Source organism: Eubalaena glacialis, chromosome 9 (genome assembly GCF_028564815.1).
Source record: "Eubalaena glacialis isolate mEubGla1 chromosome 9, mEubGla1.1.hap2.+ XY, whole genome shotgun sequence".
Lineage (NCBI taxonomy): Eukaryota > Metazoa > Chordata > Mammalia > Artiodactyla > Balaenidae > Eubalaena > Eubalaena glacialis.
The window spans coordinates 6365040-6388538 of record NC_083724.1 but is presented as its reverse complement, the minus strand read 5'-3'; the positions used below and the strand labels follow the sequence as shown (position 1 = coordinate 6388538).

The window sequence follows — 23499 nt, the reverse complement described above, 5'->3', positions numbered from 1 at the left end:
GACAAACAAGTAAAGGGTGTTCTTACAGTTGAGTTCATTTTAAGAAACACTGAGCGGTGGTGCTGTATGTCCTGCATTGCATTAGGCAGGTGCTGAAGACTCTGATAAGAATGCTTGGTCTCTGCCCCAAAGGAATTCACGTAATTGTGGTAACAATAACAAGAGAAGGAATAATTATCCTGTAGTGCAGTGCCCTGGTGCCAGGTACCACTCCCACATTCGTGCAAAAATTCTCTGCATGCAGTATGCGTTGACCCCTCCTGACGGCCCAGCTAGGTTGAAACCATCGTGCAGTTGAGAAACTGAGGCTCAGAAATTAATATCTTAAAGACGTGGTGGGCTGAGATTTGAACAAGGCTTGTCCACCCTGGAGCCCAGGCTTACTGTACTGCAAGGGACATGGGAACAGATTCCTTACTGTGTCCCTATCAGACACCACGTGCTCCCCAGATGAGGTGAAGGGGAAGTAATCAGCGGGAGGAGAGGCGGTAGGGAGGCAGAAGGACCCGTCAGAGGTTTCCTAGAGGGCGTGAGGGCGCAGGATGCAGAGTGGGCTGGGAAGGCATTCCAGGGGGAGTGACTGGCCCTTGTCCAGGTGCACACAGCTGAGGCAGCAACAGGGAAACTGCAAGGCATTTGGGGAGGCTGGGTGAACAGTAGGTGTCGGGGGGCGGGGGGGAAGGTGCCGCTTCTGGAGCGCGGACTTCTCCTGTAGAGGTGGTGGCAGTAACAAGCCCAGCCGTTTTCTGAGGGCCCGTTTTAGTCGCTAGGAGCAGTGTCGCCTGCATTATCGGCAGACTGCCAGCTGTCCTGCAAGGCACGTGATAGCACTGTCGCTTCTGTTGCCACAGGTGACAGTGCTAGTATTGATAAATGTGACTGAGCGTCGACAGGCAGAGCTGCCCCCCAAGGTTTCTGTTCCTGTTCTGCCTCTTGGCCAGCAGCCATCTCAGTGGGTTTTAACAGAAGAGTGACTTGGTCAGATCTGCATTTTAAAACGACTGCTCTGGTGGCAGCGTGGAGGCGGAATGCAGGGGGTGGGGTCAAAGGGGGAAACCAGTCAAGGGTGTGGTGGGACATGGAAAGTACGGGACTGATCAGAGGTTTGGGAGGGAAAGTGGCCAGACTGTGGGTGTGCACTTACTGGGATGAGAGGGAGAGGGAGGGGGTGTGAATGATGGGGTTCAGAACGGTTTGAAGACGGTAGGGTCTTATTTTATATTGGTCTTTATACTTCATTTGCAGTAACTGTAGACTTCTTTGACAGTAGGTTCTTAGAAGATGACACAAAATTCCTTTTATTTTTTGGCTTTCTGGTGGAGGGAGGGGGGCAGGGACCGTGTATCTTCAGAAGGGAGCGCTGTGTATCTGGACTGCTGATAGGGACAGAGGTTAGGATGGAGAATTCTGTTTTCTAAAATTGGCTAGGAACATTATAAGGTAAAAAGATTCCCAGACATAGTTAGACCTTGGGCTAATTTAAATAACTTTATTTTTTAACTTTTTATTTTTTAAAGGAGATTTCTCTAAGAAACCCATTTAATTTATTACCTACAATGCCCCTAAGTGGGAAGTAATAAAACTGCATTTATCTAAAAAGAAAACTGAATAGTGCGGGCTTTGCACTAATTTATTGCAGCCCCCTTTCTAGGCCCCTCTCCCTGTCAGATGACTGGGGTTCTAGTGAACCAAATCTGTAGTGTAGCAGTTGTGAACCTGCAAGGCCCTCGGGGTCTGGCATGGAATTCGGAGCCTCCATGTCCTTGGATGGAAAAATATTAAAACTTTATTTCACTAAACATAACTGAAAATTAGTATATTATTCTTTTAAGAATGTAGGTAACAAACCACAGTAATATTAGCAGTACTTGTGACTTTGCCACCAGTAGAAATCAGATATTTTCATATCATGTAACAATTGTAATTATTACTTACACTCATTACTACTTTGAAATGACAGTAGCTACTACTAGAGCTTGTTATTTAAGGTGTTAATAAAGGAGCATATATTTAATGCATTAATAAAGAAGCACCGTATCACAAATTACTTTTTTAAAGATATTTTGAGGACTGTTTCAGTAGAGTTTTCCTTTGCAGTCCTCCATATGTATTTGATGCATTTACAAACTGTATTCTGAGAAGGAGTCCCTGGGCATCACCAGAGGGTCCACAACACAGCCCAATTGAAGACCCCTCCCTTAGTAGCCTTGATGTGTCAGGCTGGCCTTGGGTCCCTGTGTCAATCCTGCTTCTCTTGCCAGGCACGGTCTCGTTCAGGGTCCACCTCCTTCCTGCTGAGCTCGCCCCCCTCACAACTCCTGGCCCTCAGTGTCTGTGTCCTTATCAATTAATCTGCAGGACAGCGCCCATCTTCTGTTAGACTTTTGCTTTGAGGGTGTGTAAATTTTCATGAACTGTGTTTCTCCCACAAGGAGCAGAGGCTGTGATGATTCCTTGCATCGTTACCACGTTGCCCTACCCCTGCTCCCCAGCAGCTGACACAGTGTTTTGGGGTGCTGGGAACATTTTGTTCAGAGTGAGAACTTAATGCCAAGGCTATATTCAGCTAAACTTGTTTTTTTAAATAATTTTAACTGCTCCGGGTGAGGGTGTAAATTACAAAATAAAGGGCCATGTAGAATGTAGATAAAATGGCTTTCATCGAGTTCAAATTGTGGGAAATAATACTTTTCCTCTAAGCTCATATCATAAAAAGTTGTATTAGACTGTTATAAACTGACTTGAGAATAGTCTGAGCATGATCTCATCAGTTGGAACCGAGTATGAAATAAAACACGAAGGCTTCCTTCTTTTTTGAAGGATCTGTTTTATAGATTTTTAAATTACAGAGATTCCTTGAGCTAGAGCATAATAATGAAGGGCCCACAAAGGAAACAAGACTAAAGCAACCAGGGTTTAAATAATTGAACGTGAGCAAAAGTAAAGGGAATGTTTATCACACGCGACACGCCCCACCCCCGCGCCCCTCCCCCACACTGAGCTGTCCCCGAGAGCCCCAGTGTGGACAGTAATGACTGCCACAGAGCTGGCTGCTCTGACTCTGGAAGGAACCGTGACCTTGGGCACGAGCGCCAACAGGAAGGTAGGAAGCTTCCCAGGGATGTTTTTCCTGGAGGTGAAGTCTCCCCTCCCCTCCCCTCGGGACTGCAGTAACACATGACTTCCTCCTGCTTGCCGGTGGCAGCTCCAGCAGCAGCCCCTGAAAGTCTAGACAGATATGCCGTATGGGAGAATCTTTTGTAAACATTTTTGATCAGTGACTCACAACTTTAAGAAAGGATTATCTTTGTATAAAATGCTCTTTAAATTGTACTTTAAAGACCCAAGCTATTTTCTTAGAATACTGTCCAAATAAGTTAATCAGCGCAGATCCAGTGAATTCTATGGCATTGTTCTTACAGAATTTTCAGTTTGTTATTCTCATAGTTGGAGCCATAGCTTTTTAGAGCTTTGGAGGCATTTTTTTAGATAGCACCATTCTTGGTATATGACTTTTCCTGAGTTTTGTTGGTGAGTGGGAACCTTTTCGTTAAAGATGTGGTGAAATAACAAAAGGATTTTCAATGAGATGGGAGGCATTTTTGAAGATATAAAAAATATTTTAAAAATATAACTCAGGATGCTGCAGAAAATGTTAACTAAAATTTTTAAGAATAATAGATGCTAAGATTTCTTTATCCATTGGCAGAACAGAAGAGGGGAGCTGTTTGGGACATCCTTTTTTTTAATGAATCCTTTGAGCTTCTTTAGGGGGTCTAACCTGGGACCGGCAGGAAGTTCATGTATTAAGCAAGGAAGATTTAAGTACATTCTGCAACTCTGGCCTTGTAAACTGTGATCATTTTTAAGGTTGACGAGCATAGTTCACTGTGAAATGAAGCAAAGAACTTGGCATTTATACATTGTGAGTCAATTTTGACATCAGCCTGGATTGGGAATTGACTGGAAGGTTTTGGTGTTCGACTGTGGCTACACTTCAGTGTCTCGATCCAGAGGCAAGCATGAGCAATACTTCCCTTTGGGCTTTGGCCATTAATTTGTGGAATGGAGCAAGAACTGGAGAGGAAAATTGAAAGGCTGCCTTGGATTTCCTGACGTCCTGTTGAATCAAAAAGCTGTGGGAGGCTCTTTCCTTCCTGACAAAGGCCTCATCCCCTCACATGAAATTCTCAGCATCTGTCTCCATGTTAGGGACAGTCCCTCCTTAACCCATACTTTAAGTCGACAGTCACCCCTGAGCCAGTATCTGTGTTCTGCCTATTCCAGGTGTTTTCCAGGCTACTTCCCCTGATTATGTAACTTTGATCAAATCCAGATGCTGCAGAATGTTTGATAGAAGAGGTCAAATGGCATTTGAGAAGAAAAGCATTTCTGTATTCATGACTTTGCTTTAATTTCCTGTGTAGGCCTGGTCCGCGAAAGTCGTGTGCTCATGGCCACGAGGTTGGGACACTGGAGGGGAATGCACACATACTTTTTCAGGACAGCTTGAGGAGATTCCCTCCCCACCCTGTGTACTTTTTCATGTTAGATTATCAATTATATGTGTCCGCTGGCTTCTATATATGACAGTTTTTTAATTTTTGTAATTGTTTTCTCATTATAAAAACAATCCACATTCATTGTGAGAAATATGCCAAAATACAGAAAAGAATAAAGAAAACTTAAAATGTTTGTAATCCCACCACCCCGAGTTAAATTACTGTTAATGGTACTGTTAACATACTACCATGCATTAACTACTGTTCACATTTTGATGTAGTTCCTTCTGGACTTTTTTCAATCTTTATGAAATGGGGGATTGTTATAGTATACTTCCAAGTTAGTAAATATTTTTTCCAAAAATATTTTGAATGGCTTTACGAATGCATTCCATTTTATCGATGGACCACGAACTAACTTATCTTGTATTGATAAATATTGTGTACCTTTCCTTTTCTGTGCTGTTATTTAAAAATCAGTATATACAAATCCTTGTGTGGGTCTCCTGGGATAAATTCCTAGCAGTATGTCAAAGGTGATGGAATTCTTTAAAGACTCAGTTCGGTTCACATTTCCAGTTTTTCTCCTAAAATGTTACAGCAATATCTATACCAACTATTAGCAGTGTATGAGAGTGCCCATTTCATTGAAGTTTTACCCTGTTAGCCTCAAGAAAATGTCCCTGCCCAATTTCATGGAGAATTTGCATTTCTTTGATTATTAGGAGGGTAGACATGCTTTCTGTGTTTAACGGTAATTTAAATTTTCTGTGCGCTGCTTATTCATAGTTTTGGTCTATTTTTCCATAGAGGAGAGTTTTATCTTTTCCTTTTGATATGCAAGAGTTCTTTTATGTTAAGAATCCTTTGCCTAATAATTTTACTTAATATCGACGTTAACGGCAGTAGAAGCTCTTTTGACTTGCTTTCACCGAACTGACTCGCTGAAGCGACCAGCGGCTCGGCTTCCTTCATAACACATGACTCTCTGGTGCCCACGGGGTAGGGCAGCCGCTCCACTACCACACATTGCTCCCACCACCTGAGTCACAGCCACACCCAGAGCCACTTGTGTTTCTTTCTACATCTCTTTATTTCAGATACACTTGTTGCTTTAACTACTTGGTTAATATGAAACCAGTGAAATCCAAATGTGAACAGAGATTTGTCTCTATGAAAATTTAAGTGAATGTTTTCGATAGCCTCTGTAAATGCAGGTAACTTTTTAAAAATTGCTACAGGACTAGGTGTGACTGACACACCTATAAACATTGGAAGGGATTGTACTGGGATGACATATCGAATGGCTCTAGCTTCTTCTTCCACCTGTAGGAAGCTGAAGTGAGATGATGCATTATAGGTAGGATGGTAAGACAACATCCAACTGTAATCACATACCCACACTCAAAAGGACAGTCCTTGGCCCTATCGTCAAGACTAGCAAATCAGTGTACATTCAGGTGGGGTTAGGGGATCGCAGACTTTAATTTTCAAGAATTCCCTGCTTTGACCAGCGTTTTTTGGTTAATCAGTCAATCTGTGATCACGATGGCACTAGATATACTTTTAGAGCTGCTGTAAGTAAGTACTCAGAGAATCAGGGCCTAACACATCACTAAGCTTTTTGCACATTCTAGGAAATGGTAGTGTTACAGGACGCTCTTCCTTGAAATTATCTTTGCCCTCAAGATTCATAAAATGAAATTACCAAGCACAGTAGTGACGTAATTTGGGATTTTCTCTTTTAGAAAAACAATTCCTGAAGGTTCACTATAGTCAGTAGTACAAAAGCTAGAATTGAGAGGCCTTCTTATTTATGTTCTATTGGTTTATTCCAAAGAGATAGTTTAAAGAATGTTTGTTTCTGAAAGTTCTCCAGTTGTGTTTCTGGAAGTTTAGGCTAGTCTCTCAGATGTATTAGGTGCCTCCAGTGTCTTTTTCGAAGTGAGTACTGCAGAATCACGCCCATCCCTGAGATGGGTGCTATTGCCCAAGAAAAGATGTTTGGGGGTCCTCTAAATCCATAAAAAGGGAAATTTAAAACAATTTTGTTCTGTTGCCATTTATGTTTGGTGTAAACAGATGGTAGATCTTTCCATTCTTCTCAAATTAGAATTTTCCCCTTTCCTCCTTTTTAAAAGTTTGATTTCTTAGCCATAATATTCTATAACTGTTAAGATCTACTTGGAGTAGATTTGCTGGGGTGAAAGAACCCATGGAGAGTTTGAACATAGTTCAAAAAAATAAAAAATAAAAGACAAGAAAAAACTTCAGGAAAAAATATTGAACTGTATTTAACCCTGTAGTGAGTAATAGTCACACATTCCTAACATAAAAGATGTTGATTGGTTTTCAACTCTTAGAATCTACTTATAGACAAAAATGAAAGACTTTATTAAAGAATAGAAGAACAGAATTTCTTTTACACAAAGTAGAAGAAAATGTAAAGAAGGCCATACTTTGAGTGTAGAGGGGGGAAAGCTGGAAGGAAGGGTAGGATGTTAATATCCTTATCTTGTGAGGTAAATAGTTGAGAGATACGGTCTCTAGCAGGAAGAAAAAGAAATAAAAGTGTAAGTCTGTTACTGAAAATGCAAAGGTGACCAGTAGAGGCTGGTGCAGGAGAGATGGGGGGAGAGGGTACAGCGATTATAATGATGTAGCTTCTGTTTAGAGAGATGGAGGTCGTCACCAAGAAAACAGCTGTTGCCTCTGGGTGTAGAGGGGAGTGGGATGGAAAGTGTTTGTCCTTCATTATAAGCTCTTCAGCACTATTTGACTTTTAAATTATGCACGTTTATTAACTTTCATACATTTAAAAATGTTTTAAAGCAAGAAACTTTTGCTCCATGTTATAACATAAGCAACGGCAAGGACGTGTGAGGATGGACTGTCTCTATTTCTAGTTGAATTTTTTGAATTAGTGAACTTAAAAAGTTTAAACCATTTGGGAACGGTAGTTACCACTCTGGAATGTAAATATTTCGGGTTTTTCACGAGATTTGGGAAAGGAAGAGTCCATTTTTTTTTAATCACCTTTCTGATTAATAGATAATACGTGCAGATGTTAAGAAATGAAATAAATTAAGAATATATATAATGTTGGATGCACAGACTTTTTTGTTCCTGAGAATAAAACTTTCTTCCCTGCTTCTTTCTTCTGTTTCTCTTCCAGAAGCCCTTCAGAGGCCAGTAGCATCTGACTTCGAGCCCCAAGGTCTGAGCGAAGCAGCTCGTTGGAACTCTAAGGAAAACCTTCTCGCTGGTCCCAGCGAAAATGACCCCAACCTTTTCGTTGCACTGTATGATTTTGTGGCCAGTGGGGATAACACTTTAAGCATAACTAAAGGTAAAAGAGCTGTGGGCAGCTGGTGATCGTTGCAAGAGACAGAAATCCGGGGAAGCCGGAGCCGGACTGGCTGCCCCTTTGCTGGCGGAAAGAGCAGCTTTAGTTTGGAATGCAGAGAGACCCGAAAAACTAACAGCATCCTTACAAGAGTCACTTTTCCTTAAGGAGAAGAGTTCCTGCATAGTTCTTGGCAAAAACAGAGCTTTCCCTATTTTATATTGAAAAAGACATCTGGACCAAACACTGAAAACACTTTTTTTTTTTTTTAAGAAAAAGTATCTTTCCACTAAAAGCTTCCTTATATTAGAAACAAAGCACTTGAGTAATAGATTTATAAAAACTGAGGCTATATATTTATCTGCATATTCAATATAAACAGGAAGCTTCATACTCATACGCTTGTAAATACATATATTTATGTGGACTTGTTAAAATGAAATAGGTATTTAGGAATTTGGAGATCTTTAGTAATCATAGAAGAGTACATGAGAATGAACGAATTAGCTTTTAAAACTGATATGTCTGATTTGGTTCTTTTCTTCTAAGGTGAAAAGCTCCGGGTCTTAGGCTACAATCACAATGGGGAATGGTGTGAAGCCCAAACTAAAAATGGCCAAGGGTGGGTCCCAAGCAACTACATCACGCCAGTCAACAGTCTGGAGAAACATTCCTGGTACCATGGGCCCGTGTCCCGCAACGCCGCTGAGTACTTGCTGAGCAGTGGAATCAATGGCAGCTTCTTGGTTCGGGAGAGCGAGAGCAGTCCCGGGCAGAGGTCCATCTCGCTGAGATACGAAGGGAGGGTGTACCACTACAGGATCAACACTGCTTCTGATGGCAAGGTAGGGGGCGCCAGGCAGGGCAGCCTGTGGGCCAGGGTGGGGGCAAGAGGTCCTGCTGCTAGGTGGATAAGTTTTTGCAACAAAGCTCAACCAAGAAGTTGTTTGAAACAGCAGGCATCATCCCACTGGCCTTGTTAAAGGCCCTCCGTTGAGGACCGATCGTGTGACATTACAAGTCCACAGGCTGATGTGGTTCTCTAATTGTCCTGTTGGAGTTTGGTTGTTAGCAGTTTCGTAAGATAAGTGGATTGTCTGTTGGGTTTTGGACATATTTCTTACACTAAGACTCTTCCTTTTTAAAAAAATCTCTTATTCTGAAAGTAATTTATCCTCAGTGAGGAAAATTCACACAATAGATGGTTATTTTTAAAGTGAAAGACCACCTTAATAGCACCTCCCCAAAACAAGTCTGGTACATAGCTTTCTTTCTACAGATGAAATCACATTTGTGTGTGTGTGTGTATAATACATATATACACACAGTTTTTAAACAAAAATGGGATCACGTCATACCCGTATATTTCCAAACCCAAATTGTAGTTTTGTAAAGGAGTTGTTATATATGGTTTTGTGATCATCATATAAACAGTCATTAAGAGTCCATGAAGGGAAGGGAGAAATGAACATTTACTGAGTTCCTACTGTTTGCTGGGGCATTTTTCAATCTTCATTTCTTTTAAACCTCACCTCAGTCCTCAGGGCAGATACTGCTTTTAGCTGCATTTTTGCATTAAGGAAGTGAAGGCTTAGAGGGATAAAATTTCTTGCTGAAGATCACATAGTGAGTAATTGATGGAACTAGGCTCAGATTCCACTGTCTGTTCCACTGCACCATGCTGTCATTGAGGGTGTAGATAGGTGGATTGTCGGGATGGGCCCAGATGGTGTATGTGTTTTTTAATAATATGTAATGCATGCACGTGGTTTAAAAAAAAAAAAATGAATTGCCGTGAAACGTAATTCTGTCTCCTAATTCAGTTCCCCTGCCCAGAGGCAACCACTGTGACCAGTTTCTTCCAGAGTTCCCCAGTATATATATGTTTATATTTTTTAAAAATCACAAATGATGCATAATCTACACTGTTCTGCATCTTGCTTTTCCCACCTAATAATATATTTTGGAGATTGTTTTATGGCAGCACATTTAGAGCTGCCTCATTCTTATTAATGACTGCCTAGCATGGATGGACCGTCATTTATTTAAGCAGTCCCCTGCTGGCCGACTTTTAGGCTGTTTCCTAATCTTTTGCTATTATAAATAATGCTGTTGTAAAGTGGATTTCAAACCTTTAAAAAAAAATCTCAGCCCACTGTTAAAAAAAAAAAAAAAAAAGTCACCACCCAGTACACACACTAGGAACAGAAGGTTCATGAAACCCTACTTACTCTTACTATACGTAATGCATTCTGATATTTTGTATACCATTCTGTTCTGTTTCATTTTTTTTAAAACTTCCGGTCATAATGCACTGAGTTTATTTCATAGACCCCCTAGTGGGTCACAACTGGCATTTTGAAAATACACTGCACATACTTCTTTGTGTACAGTCCAAGCATATGCAAGGTAAGTTGCTAGAACTGATTGGAGGTTATGTGTATTTAAAACTTGTGTAGCTATTGCCAAATTACTTTCGTTAGAAATTGTACAGATGTGTTTTCTCACCAGCAATGTGAGAGTGCGTGTTTCCCCTTCCCCTCATCAGCACTATATTCTCAGACTTGTAAAAATATCCCTGTCACTGATTGGTAAAGATGGTATCTCATTATGTTTAATATACCTGTGCTTCCTATGCCATTTACTAAACTCATCCTTTCCTGTGTATTTGAGGTATACCAAATTTGCATATGTATTTAGGTCTGTTCTCTTCCATTGGTCTGTCTGTTCATATGCCAGAATCAGACTTTTAATTGTTATGGCTTTATAATATGTTTTAATATCTGGTAGGGCTAGTTTAGTTCCCTCTTTTTTTTTTTTTTTTTTTTGGCCATGCCATGTGGCGGCATGCAGGATCCTAGCCTCCTCTCCCCACCTCCACCCCCCCGCCCCCGGCCCCCCGACCAGGGATCTAACCCATGCCCCCTGCAGTGGAAGCACGGAGTCCTAACTACTGGGAAGTAGTGGGAACTACTGGGGACTGGGAAGTCCCTAGTTCCCATTTCTTAATCTTGCTAGCATTTTCATGGCTATCCTCACACATTCATTTGTACCATACAAATGCACAATACGTTTCTTTTTTCAGTTTTCCTATCTGTTGTTTTTTCCACATGTCTCAGAGTCTTCTGGCTAAAGTCCTTATTGCCAATATCTGATCCTTTTCGTCACTGCACATGTCTTTATACCGGCACTGTAGTCTGTAGGACAGACAGCATAGTCTGCCTTTGATGTGTGACCAGAGATCGGCTTCATCAGCATGCTTTTCAGGTCATTGTTCTCATCCCAGATGTGGAACTAGGTCCTGCATTCTGTGGGATATATTCCAGGGTGCTGGGCCCTTTGAAACCTTGACTTCAGACCACAAGGGTGCCTTCTTAGTGAATTAGAACACCAGAGTGCACCGCCCATGAGGGAGGTGACTTCCCGGAGCTGACAGCTTGCTTCCCATCTGTGCCATTTATCCAGGGCGAGCCCCGCTGCACCACGGTAATCAGTTGAGGTTTGTACTGAACAGGATAATGGTTCTTTTTCCCTGGAGTTGTTTAATCAGCATCCTTGGAACAGATGCAGGCAAGCATGATCCAGTTTGACAACTCATTAGCTGGGGGTTGGTCTAAAATATGGTTAAAAGGGGGAGAGCAAAGCCTACGTGGATACATGATTTGCAGAATTTGAAAGTCATCTGACGAGGAAGCTGAGCCCTCTGTCTAAAAGCTCATGTGCGCCAGGTGGGTTCCTTTCATTCCAGGTAGAGCACAAGGAACCCATTTGATCAGGCAGTATCCGCTACTCATCGAAGTGACCTGGGCACCTTGCCCTCCTCCTTCCCTCCCCGGCAAAGACTCTCCCTTCAGCTGTCCGAGCACCTGGAGACTTCTCAACCCACGGGGTCATCAGGCCACACTCGAGGGGGCTCTGTTGGGTGGGATTATGTTCCTGGAATGAGTGGAACAATGTCAGAATCGGGGAGGGGGGCTGTTATAATGACGCATGGGACGGTGTGGCTCGGCATTGAAGAAAAGCTGCTCACATAGCAGAGCTTTGATGCAATCCTTTTTGGATTTCGAAGGGGAAAATTTAAAGTTTGGTGGGAGGAATAGGCTGGGGTTGACTAAGTTTTAATTCTTATTTTTATATTAGCTAATCTTTAGAAAACAACTGAATTTAGAAGATTCTTCTCTAAGGCCCCAAAGGATTTCTTTCTGCCTCCACCCTCTTGGCTCTGGTTTACCTCCCTCCCATGTTCCTGAGCATTCAGCAGCCGTTGTCAGTTGGTCAGTCAGCCAGGGGCCACCGGCTCAGGGCCCAGAGCCTAGGATTCTGGGAGTTTCAGGCGAGACTCTTGAAAGCACCATACCAGACTGAGCCGTTGCTGTTTCCTAGGCGTCCTGAGAGTCTTAACAGCCCTCAGATACCCTGGGATTTGGTTTTCATTCTTGCTGCTTTCTTAAAGTTTGGAATCCTCTGCCAACCTAGTGGAATTAAAGACTGATTTTCCTCCTCCACCGCCCACCCCCAGTCATTCTTCACTTGTTCTGGTTATTTGTGCCTGCATCTTATGTACCTGGGTGGGATGCTGCCACCAAGCCTCACGATTATAGCCCTTGATAGAGTCTTTCCTCTCCTTCCTTTTCTCCAAGAGATGCAGTTGACGTTTATTTTCATGGTCTCCTAAAGTGACAGGTTTGGGTTGACAGGAGTGGAATTCGGGCGTCAGCTTTAGCAGAGGTGGCAGGACACTGGCTCAGCAGGTGCAGGCATCTGGTGAAAAGCCTGCTAAACCGTAGCTGATCTTCCCTTGTCGAGGAGACTGGAAGCATTATTATTAAGCACTGCTTCATTATTAAGCACTGGCTTCCTGCTGGTATGTGGGTAGCTTGGAGGTTGGCTGGGGGTGGGGGGTCACTTCCTGGCCTTGCAGCCTATAAATACTACGTCCCAGGTGGGACTCCAGGGTCTGAGGCAGCCAAAGGTTGCACACGTCCGATAAGCCTGTGAGTCTGGCTGTCAGGAGGAAAGCTGCTTCTGGTGAGTTTCTTTGACAAATCCTATCTTTCGGGTCCCTGCATGATTAGGAAGAGGCGCACCCTGGCTGCGCACCCAGAGTGTTTATGTAACTGGGTGCATAGCATAATGACATGCCATTCATAACAGTAAGTTCACTTTCTTCTGTGAACATGCCATGGATTCCTGATGAAGATTACCCAGTTCGCTAGCACAGTGCTGCTCACGAACTAGCACTCATCAGAAGGAAGCCACCAGACTTGACTGTTAGAAGATGGCTGTGCAGTCCATTTAAGGGAGTTTCAATATTTAATGTGTTGGTATGTTGGTGTTTTATGTTGAAAAATGAACTAAGTCTTGGGGTCTGTAAATTTAATTATTGAAAAAGATAAAGTCTGCCCATTCAGTGAAACCTCCCATAACTCTGAAACCTCTAATAAAGGAGCCTGAGAGGGAATCAGCTGAGACCAAGAACAAATTCTGCATAAACTAGGGCTTCGGGGAGTCATTAGCATTCTGGGCGATTGAGTGAACTTGATCTTCGGGTTGGGGAGTGCTCCTTTCAGGCTGACGGGGAGAAATAGGTAATGAGCCTTGTTCCCAGGCGACCTGCCCCAGGAGCCCAGCAAGTGAAACAGGCTCTTTTGCGTGTACTGTGCCAGTGATTTCCAAGGCGAGAGGGGTGCTGTGGCTCCAGGAGGTGTCTTCTTGGAGTGGGTTTTCTCTCCTCTCGTCCCTCCTTGGTAGGAAAAGTGCCCACCAGCTGAGTAGCCAGAGAGAAGAGGGCTTGGAGCATTTGCAGCCTGGAGCGAAGCAGTTGGACAGCTGACTTCTCCAGAGAGGGGCGAGGATTTGGAACCCTCCCTGCATCCCCCACTCCATCATCTTTGTGACTTGCACGTGCATTGGTGACTAACACCGAGGAGAGTGCCGTGTTGTCAGTGTGCGGGCCTTAAGCTAAGGGCAGGCTCAGCGGTGGCCGCCTCTGCCCCCCACCCCGACCCAGCCCCCGGCACGTGCAGGGGCCTGAGTGAGACTCACGGCCTCTCCCTAGAGTGGTTCACTTAGAGGTTTCTCCTCGGTGCTCTGAGGTCTAAAAGTAGGGCCTCCTGGCGGGCTGCCTCCTCACCCTGAAAGGTCCTGCCGTTCAGAGGCACCGTCTTCCAGAGGGACGAGGTCCCCAGGGCTGCAGAATCTTTCTGGACAATTCTTGGGTTGCTCAGAATTTTATTTTAGTAAGATTGCTACAAAAAGATTGTGAATTATAAACCTCTAAGCCAAAGTTTGCCATTGGCTTGCATGATTTTTTAAAATTTGTTTGTCACCTCCCCAGGCAAAAAAGGAAAAAAAATCTCCCGTTAAAGACTCCTGTTTACCCTCTTGAGACTTACAGATGGTTCAGATTGTATATTTGTTGTTACTTCCTTCTTCTGAAGTATGTTCATTATCTAACATTACAAACGTACAGAAGGTAATGGAGCCTACCATCGCCAACAGCCAAGGCCTTGGCCCTGCCATATGTGTTTCAGGCTTTTTCTTCCTGTTTCTTTTTTTTAAGTAGTAAGATATTACAGCTACAGGTGACTGATCCTGTTCTTTTGTCCCTCTGGCCTCAGGCATCACCACTGTCCCAAATCTGTTTCCTCCTTCCCATGTCTTTGCAGTTTGGGCACGTCTTAAATGAACACCTAGTCGTGATTCTTCGTATCCTTTCCACCTTCAGCAATCATCGGCTGCCCTTAGTGAGCCAACAGATTCAGTTATGTGCCTGGAGTCCAGATGTTCTATGTGAATTTTAATGTGAATTGGCTTTGGGAAGGAAATATCCCCTCACTACATCACTGAACCAAACAAAAAAGAGAGGAGAAGAAAGATAGCTGTCACCATCCACATTGTTGCTCTCTGCCGGCCTGCACCTTTGCCTTCCTCCCCTTCGCAGCGTCCAGACGTGAATGACCCAGGGAGGGGCTCCCTGCACGGGTTCTCACCCGCTGTAGGTCTCAGTTAGAGACTCACGTGCACTTGTGTCTCATATCCCTTCTCCTGACTTCCCTGTGCCGGAGGAGGCTGCACGGCCTCTGTGCAGCCCTCCCAGTCCCCACCCTGTTCTGGGAGAGCGCTGGTGGGGGCATCCCACGTGGGCATACTGCTGGGATTTGCAAGTCTTGCCCTCTGATGCTTCTTACTCAGCCCAAATCGAGGGAGCAGGAATGAGACGGAGGTTTATGTTTTATAGTGATTTTCATCTCTGATCACTGTTTAGTTCTAGATGATTATATAACTATAGGTTTTAGGTAGTAATAATTAAAAATTACTTTCTTTTCCAGCCAGCAAATGCTTATTAAGTTCTACTCTTTATTAATTTAATCAACAACATTTATTGAGTACCTGTTATGTGCTCATTTCTTGTGCTGGACATTGGGGATACAGGATAAAAGCAGACAGCTTAGGGCTCTGCTCTCATGAAGCTGACATTCTAGTAGCTGGAGACAGCAATCAGGCAGATAAACAAGGAGTTGTGAGCTAGTGGTAAGTACAGTGCAGAGAGGTAAGACAGGTGATACGATGACTCACTGGTGCCGGGTGATGACTCTACATTGGGCGGTCAGGGACTACTTCATGGACATTTACGCTGGACTCAGAATGGTTACAGAGAACCAGACATGTGAAAATGAGGCAGGTGGAGGAGGTCGTGGAGAAACACAGCATAAGTGATTTTCTGAACACTTGGCCCTGTGCGGAGAGCTGTTTATCTGAGGTTCTGCTGCGCGTTAAGTTCAGGCTCAGCGGAGCTGGCCTCCGGAGTTGTTTGAGCGTGTGCCGCTCTGTGGCTGAAGGCCGCCCCTGTCTCCTCAGCTCTACGTCTCCTCAGAGAGCCGCTTCAGCACTTTGGCCGAGCTGGTTCACCATCACTCAACCGTGGCTGATGGGCTCATCACCACTCTCCACTACCCGGCCCCCAAGCGCAACAAGCCCACCGTCTACGGCGTGTCCCCTAACTACGACAAGTGGGAGATGGAGCGCACGGACATCACCATGAAGCACAAGCTGGGCGGAGGCCAGTACGGGGAGGTGTACGAAGGCGTGTGGAAGAAGTACAGCCTGACGGTGGCCGTGAAGACCTTGAAGGTAAGCCCGGGACCACCCGGCTGTCCGTCCAGCGAGAGCCTCGCTGCCCACAGCGCCTCGAGGTGGCGCACCACCTTAGTTCAGGGTGGCCCGTTGTCTGCTGGGGCGCAGCGACGCCTGTCTGTGCGCACGGCCCGGGGCCTCACTCTTCAGCTCAAGCCATCTGTGTTTCTGTGTGCGGGTTGACTCATTCTCTTATTCTCAGTGTGTTTCCACATATGCCGAGAGCTGAGAAGTGCTGTGGGTTTTTTGGTGTAAAAAGATTAGTCGTTTGGAGGAGTTTTTTCATTCTATGGCAAGGGTGTTTTAAAGCCGTGGGTTTCCGTTCTGTTTGTGTGGCATTTGGATCGCTTCCTACTGAGTTAAGAGAAGGGGGGCGGGTGGGTGGGGGCGGGTCTCTGAGTTGTAGGAGATGTAACCAAAATGCGTTTGACTCTTCTGTGGATTTTTGTTGGTGGATTTGAGAGGCAAGTGCATTGGGTGTTTCTAGCAGGTTCCCATTCCCCAAATCGTGTGTCCAAACTTCTGGAAGCACAGGTGTGGGCTGCCTCCTCTAGGAAGGCACCAAGGAGACATGGGGGCTTCGCAGGGCCTCGGATACTGCCTGCCCGCCGTCCATGACTGCGACTTCCACTCTCCACTGAAGCCTGGCGTTGGTAGTCTCTAGCGTTGTTGGCCAGCCAAGGGAAGGAAGTTCAATTTGCAGGCCTCGCCTCCATCAAACTGTGAGCCATGTGGTTAGCTGTGGTGAGAGTGTCCCCTAGTGTTGCCCTGTGTGGCCTTTGCTTGCTTTAAATGAACTCCCATTATGTTGACCCGTGCACAGAAATTGAGAGGGGGAGCCCTGTTTTGCAGCTGTTAACAAAGAAGCAGAACTGAAGCACCCACCACTGGGAAAAACGAACCCGAGTGTGTGCGTGCTTCTCGAAGGTCGGTCAGGTGCACGCAGCCAGAACGCCCGCCTTTTCGGGACTCAGTCATTTCCCTGCTGCCCTCACTCAAAGGCGCAGTAAAATGGAAATTGTGATTTCTGGTTGATGTGAAGTGACACTTTAGAGAAAAGATTGCATTTTTTAGTCCCAGAAACCAAAGGTGGCTTCCTGGCCTTCATGTTGACTGTGTCCCCTTAGCTTGGTCCTTGGGGCAGGACTGACGCTTGGGGAGGGAGGTGGGGAATGGTGGTGGCATGGGTATTTCGAGGACCCCTGGATATTTTCCAGATAGGATTTTCTTTAACTTAATAAGCATTTATCAAACTCCTCACTTTTATTTGCCAGACCCTGAACTTAACACTGGGATTGTGGAAACGAATTGGACAGAGTTCTTCACCTCAGGCTGGTCTAGGTGGTTAGAATCATCTGGTTGGTGGTAGTCTAGTTAGTAGGAGAAATAGGCAAGTATGACAGTAGTTGCGGTGTGGTGTGACAAGGGCTGTGTTAGAGGCATGAGCTCAGATCTGTGGCACCATGTGGGGATGAGAGGAGGGACAGGTGAGCTCTGCTCAGCAGGGAGAAAGCAGGACGGGAGTTGTGAGCAGGGCAAGCAGGAGTTGGCCAAGGGAACGGGGCCAGGGGAGGAAGGTAGAGGGCAGAGAGGGCTCGCCGAGTTGCAGAGGCCTTGAACCCGGCTGAGGAGCTGGGACGCTGTCCCGGAGGCAGTGGGGCGTGTTGAAGGGTTTGATGCACAGGAATAAGGTGGTTGGATTCGCTGTTCTCGGGGACGCCTATGTTGGCGAGCCCTCGAATGAGCTGAACAGCTATTGCCCCACCTCCCGGAGCCCAGGCCAGGGCACGGGGAGGCGTGCGCTCCAGCGTCCCAGGGTGGCACGCGGCCGAAGACCAGGCCCAGGGAAACTGAGCCTTGACCAGCTTGTAGAGCTGTTAAAGGCTCAGGCGCTACCCACACATTTGCCAGGATTTGCCAAAACAAAACAAGAGTAAAAGCACAAAATACACTAGATAGCAGTCCAGGAAAGGCTTGTTGGAAAACTTTAAAAAGAGGTAGAGTTTGCACTTGGGGAAACTGTAGCTCAGTAGCTAATGCTGTGCCATTATTTTCCGAACAACTGAAGAAGATGATTCTAGAGGAGGGACCCCCTGGAGCTCAGCGGTGGGTTTTTTTTATACCAATACATCAGAATTATCTGGAAGTGGGTGCCTTCTAGAACATACTTCTCTAATGATGTGTTATTAAGCTTTTTATTATACTTTTAATGATTTTTCCTAAGAGCCTTATTAACTTGTGATCCCATAGTTCATTAAAAAAATTACAGAATATAGTTGCATAGATTTCTGTGAATAGTCACTCCAAGGGGTAGCTAATTAGGGAAAAGGGAATGTGTCATTTTCTTTTTTTTTTTTTTTTTTTTACTTGTGAACGTGGTTCTTTTTTCTTTTTTTAATTTATTTTTGTCTGTGTTGGGTCTTCGTTGCTGCGCGCGGGCTTTCTCTAGTTGCGGCGAGCGGGAGCTACTCTTTGTTGCGGTGCGCGGGCTTCTCATTGCAGTGGCTTCTCTTGCCGTGGAGCACGGGCTCTAGGCGCATGGGCTCAGTAGTTGTGGCTCGAGGACTCTAGAGCGCAGGCTCAGTAGTTGTGGCGCACGGGCTTAGTTGCTCCGTGGCATGTGGGATCTTCCCGGACCAGGGCTCGAACCCGTGTCCCCTGCATTGGCAGGTGGATTCTTAATCACTGTGCCACCAGGGAAGTCCCAAGGGACTGTGTCATTTTCTAGAGGTATATTAACCCAAAATAAGGTACTGCTAAATAAATTATCCCTCCTTCCACCCCACCCTGCACAAAAAACATCTGTACAGTATGTTTCCCACTTGGCAAATAAGATTAGTATCAACATTTGGGGCGTTCTTCTCCACTACAGACATTGAGAGTTTGAGTGGGTTCTAAATAGCAGTGATGGCTAACATTTATCGATTCTTACTACGTGCCTGAGTCTGAGTGCCTTATGCTTTACATAGAGCATCTCATTTAATCCTTCCAGTTACCTTAAGAGAAGGCTACTGATACTACCACCATTTAAGGTTGAGAAAACTGAAGCAGAGAGAGGTTAAGTAACTGACCTAGCGTTAGTTACATGGCTAGCAGTGACAGAGCCAGGATTTGAACCCAGGCATCCTGCTCCAAAGCCCAGGTCTTTTTTTAAATTGTTACTCAGGTTCTGATTCCTCATATACCATGAAAAATATACCTAAACCACAGTTATGCATTTTACAAATCACCGTTTCCCCAACCCCCCCCCGTTCACTTCCCTCACAGGCTGTAGCTACGATCTGCCTGTCTCTTGAAGACTACTTGGGAAATACTTGCAGTTCTAGCCCAAGCTTTTGTTTGTTCAGCCGGTTACCACTGAGCCCCTCTTTGTGCCGGACCTCCTTGTCCTGGGTGTTTGGTATTGCGGCCCCCTCAGCGGACAGGACCAGACTCTCCTTAACCAGCAGGGGGAGCGAGGCCCTACTTTTATCCACCACTGGGCCCTGTACCTTCAGGTCAAAAGGAAGACCCGGAGAGAAAAAAAGGGAGTACTAGGTTGGCCCCTATGGATGGGAAACTGGAATTACAACAAAGGCCCCCTGATGGGGAGCGGCTAGTTTGAATTTTGACACCATTCAGCAGGTCGTAGGCATGTACTCTCTTTGTTAAAGGCAGGATGTGCCTGAGAGAACTGTCAAGTACAAGAAGCCCGCGGCTTCAGAGGAGCTGTATAGTAAGTTTGTAAGTCTGTTTTCTTTCTTGAAACAGTTGTGTACGTGATAGAATTTGGAAAGGTCTACTGTTAATCTAATTGTGTTATTAAAATTGACTCATAAGCTAGCTGACAAATTTACTAAAATAGCAGAAATTAACACTGTTGAAAAAAGTTAAAACTTAGCACTGTACTCAGTTCTTTACCTATTTTTCCAATAGGTAATATATACAGATAGTTTCCTCTACCCTTGATTTTGGTGTTTTTCCAGAAACAGTCCACATGCACGTATCTTTCTTAAGCATATGGCAGTGTGCTATAGACACTGCTGCTCTGTACCCTCTGTTGTTTACTTAATGTGTCTTGGCAGATATTCCTTGACAGTACATGTAAGGTGGTCTTGTTTTTGTATGGATATATTTTAATATCTCACCAGCCTTCAGTAGACACTTGTCTTCTTTCCACTACTTTGCTGTTACAAACAGTGCACAGGGATTCTCCTTGTTTGCACACGTGGGAGAGTGTCCTGTTAGGTCAGCTCCTCAGAGTAGAACTGCTGGATCAAAGCGCTCGTACCAATTTGCACTCCACCACTGGCGTGGAGGAAGTGCCTCTTTTCCCTACCCTCACCAATACAGTATGTTTTGGTTTGGGTTTTATGTTTGTTATTTTCCCCCGCAGGATATAAGGGGTCCAGGACAGCGTGAACACTGGGCCGTCGCACGCGGTGGCTCTCACTTCACGGCGGGATGGGGGCTGTGCGCTGGGGAGAGAGGCTACTGCCATGTCGCAGTCGCTTGGGCAGCGGCTTCCCTTCCGGCCATGAGCTAGATACGGCCGCAGTACTGGGGGACCAGAGTCATGGGGGCTCCTCTGTGAGATTGTTTCCTGTGGACTTTTCACTTGAGCTTCAAGTCCCCCACCTGGTTCGTGAACCATCCGCCTTCCTCGGTCTGGCTCGGGAACTGCCCCATCTCTCCAGTGCGTGGACCCTGGTCGAGCCGATAGGTGCAGGGTGGCACTTCGCCGTGCTTGTAACCTTACTCCCCTGACATCGGGTAAGAACCGGAAACATGTGGAAACTGATCTATCTTAGACACGAGCCCAGCACTGCGGCCAGGGGTCCCTGCTGAGAGGAGGCACGGAGAGCTCTAAAAGCTGTGCACCAGCAGCGGGGCGCTGAGCTGTGTTTAAAAATAGTGTTCTTTTTTATGCTGTAGAATTCCTACTCTTGGGGATGAGGCCAGTGAGCAAACGGGACGAAGCTGGTTAGAAAACACCTGTGAGATGTTGAGTCTGGAAGAATGTATCTTTGAGAAAGACCAAAAAGCCAGCGTTAATTAAAGAACCAGCCCGTCTTCCATACAAGCAATACGTTTAGTCTGCTTCTCAGGAGTAGAGATCAACTGTGTTAATAGTAATGAAAGCGAGTCCCACCGAGTGGGTGCTGGCCGTGTTCTGGGCACTGCACTCGGCACCCTTTGTGCACGAGGCAGGTACTGCTGTTCCCTCCATTCGGTAGGTGAGAAGACAAGCTCAGAGATAATCTGTTATCTATTATGTAGGTAACTTACCATGGTTACACAGCAGCAGAGCTCGGTCGGTATAACTCGCAATCACCCTCTTAACCTCTGTGCTAGCCGAAGCATTCGTCCACACCTGGCCAGGCCAGTCAATCCTCATGAAGAGGGGGCAGTTGACCCAACTCCCTCCTTGACAGACAAGACTGAAATTCACAGCTTTTATTCAGAGTTTTGCCTTTGCCCTAATCATTCGGAATTACTTTTATTTTACTATGTAAATGGAAGAATCCTCTTCAAAAAGATGATGGAAATTTTTAAAATAAAAGTAAAGGAATATAACAGGGATAGCATCAGGGATATTTCCAGTTTAACACAGCTAGAAATGTAGGATGCTGTTAGTAGTTTAAATTATAAATTGAACCAGGTCTGATTCCAGCAGGGGGAGACAAGTTCACACTGATTGTCCTGAAAGAAAAAACAAAGAATTATTTATACTGTCCACACGTCATGTGCGTGCGGTTCGTGTGTGTGTGTGTGTGTGTGTGTGTGAATGGAGAGAGAAAGGCAGAAGAGGGATGCCTTTGAAAGCCATAGTGTTCCTTTTTCATGTCCGTGCCTCTCAAGACCTAGAACATGGTTCTTGTAGAAAAGAGTCAGTAGCTGTAAGCGCAGTGTTCTATCGGAAGTGATTTCACTGTGCGAGGTTCATTACGTGCTGCCTTAAACCTAGAGAGCTTCATTGGAGAGCTACTTTTTGAGCATATTGTTGGCTGAGCAAGATTCTTAAAGGCCCTGGTCCTTACGTGAGCAGCACTGAATCCCCTAGTTCTGGCAGGCACTGGGCTCTGCAGCCGTTGACGGCAGTAGCGTGTCACCCTGGTAGATCAGAGCACGCCACGCCGCAAACGGTATGGTCTGCTGAGCATGTTCAGGGGCAGGGAGGACTCCGGAGAATTAAGCAGCCAGTGAGGTGGTGGCGGGGACGTGTTCTTCTCCCACCCGTGCAGCTCGACACAGAGACTACACAGGATGTTGAACTGACATTAGGAGCAGCGCACCATTTTTAAAGAGCAGCAAACTGTGTCTAAGTTTCAGTCCCGTCGAGCCCTAAGCCAAGTGATAGTGGGCTGACCCATCTCCTCGCTGGTCATGCTTCGCTTGTAAACACGATTGACCAAAGCAAGACAGCACTAAGTAAAGGGTGACCCGTCCTCTGGAAGTCTTCCCCATGTGCCAGGGTAGGAACCGGCTAGCCACAGTGAGTAGGACGCTTTAGCTCTTTGTTGCCTGAAGGGGCAGGTACGGTGTAAATAAAGCTCCACATTTAAACAGTTGATAAAGCTTTTCTTGGGGAATCTGGTTTTCAAGAAGCTCTCTCCCTATCTCCCATGCAGTCTTGCTCTTCAGACAGACTCAGACTCCATGTTGAAACTTGGAGGGTGGGGTCCTGCTTCCCTTGCTGGTTTTTATAGCAACAGACTGTGTCATGTATCGCCCACCTGCTTCTTGCTTTGATGGTCAGTTGAGAGGACAGTGGGTTCTTTAAGTCAAAAAGAGGTTTACCCGACGTAAACCCCACAGCCAGGCTCCTGAAAACAGAGCTGACAACAGCACTCCAGACTGATACGTGAGGAAATGCAGAAACATTATCGCATTTGGTCTGGGCATTTGCTGATATCTTTGTCTCCCCTTGGCATTTAAATACTGTGAACTTGCCTAAAACGTGATGTGTACTGATGATACTTGTGAAGCCGTTGTTAGGGGAGCTGCTAGTGAAGATTATTTTAGAATCTGTGAGTAATTGACCTGACAGGTAGTGGTGATTGCTTCATTGAGAGCCCCGTGAGACCGCATTCTTAAGAAGTTCAACATCCTCTCTTTCTGCCATATCTTGAGGCATCGTTCTTTGGTAGTGCTCTACATCTTTTTGTGTCATCAAGGTCTCTTCTCTTAAATCAAGTACATTTCGGATTCTTCAAGTGATTTTTCTTTTTTTTTATATTAAGCATTTTGGGAGGCCTTGGAAGCCAGCTGTTCCTTAGGGAAGTGGCACCAAGTTTGTGGTATTTGCCTGTACACATCTCCCTCACTCCCCACAAACTCCACGGGTGATGGAAACAAGTATAGTCTGCATAGAGCCACCAGAGCGAGTCACCAGCATGTGCAGCCAGCCTTGACATAGTACTCAGGGTGGGAGTTCCAAAGCTCAGCACCGAAGTGGACAATTCTTCGTACCGTTGGGGTGATGATCGGGCCACCTTGGAACCTGTCCAGAGCGATGTCGTGGTTGAGACTGGT

At 45.4% G+C, this 23499-nt stretch overlaps 1 protein-coding gene across 2 annotated transcripts in view; it reads left to right on the top strand.

Moving 5' to 3' along the window:
* Positions 1–23499, top strand: part of ABL1 (ABL proto-oncogene 1, non-receptor tyrosine kinase) — a 130304-nt gene that overhangs the window by 93140 nt on the left and 13665 nt on the right. For both annotated transcript variants that reach the window (XM_061199755.1, XM_061199756.1), the window contains exons 2-4: positions 7678–7851; positions 8398–8693; positions 15709–15981. In XM_061199755.1, coding sequence (XP_061055738.1) covers positions 7678–7851; positions 8398–8693; positions 15709–15981 — 743 coding nt within the window. The remainder of the gene's footprint in view (positions 1–7677; positions 7852–8397; positions 8694–15708; positions 15982–23499) is intronic.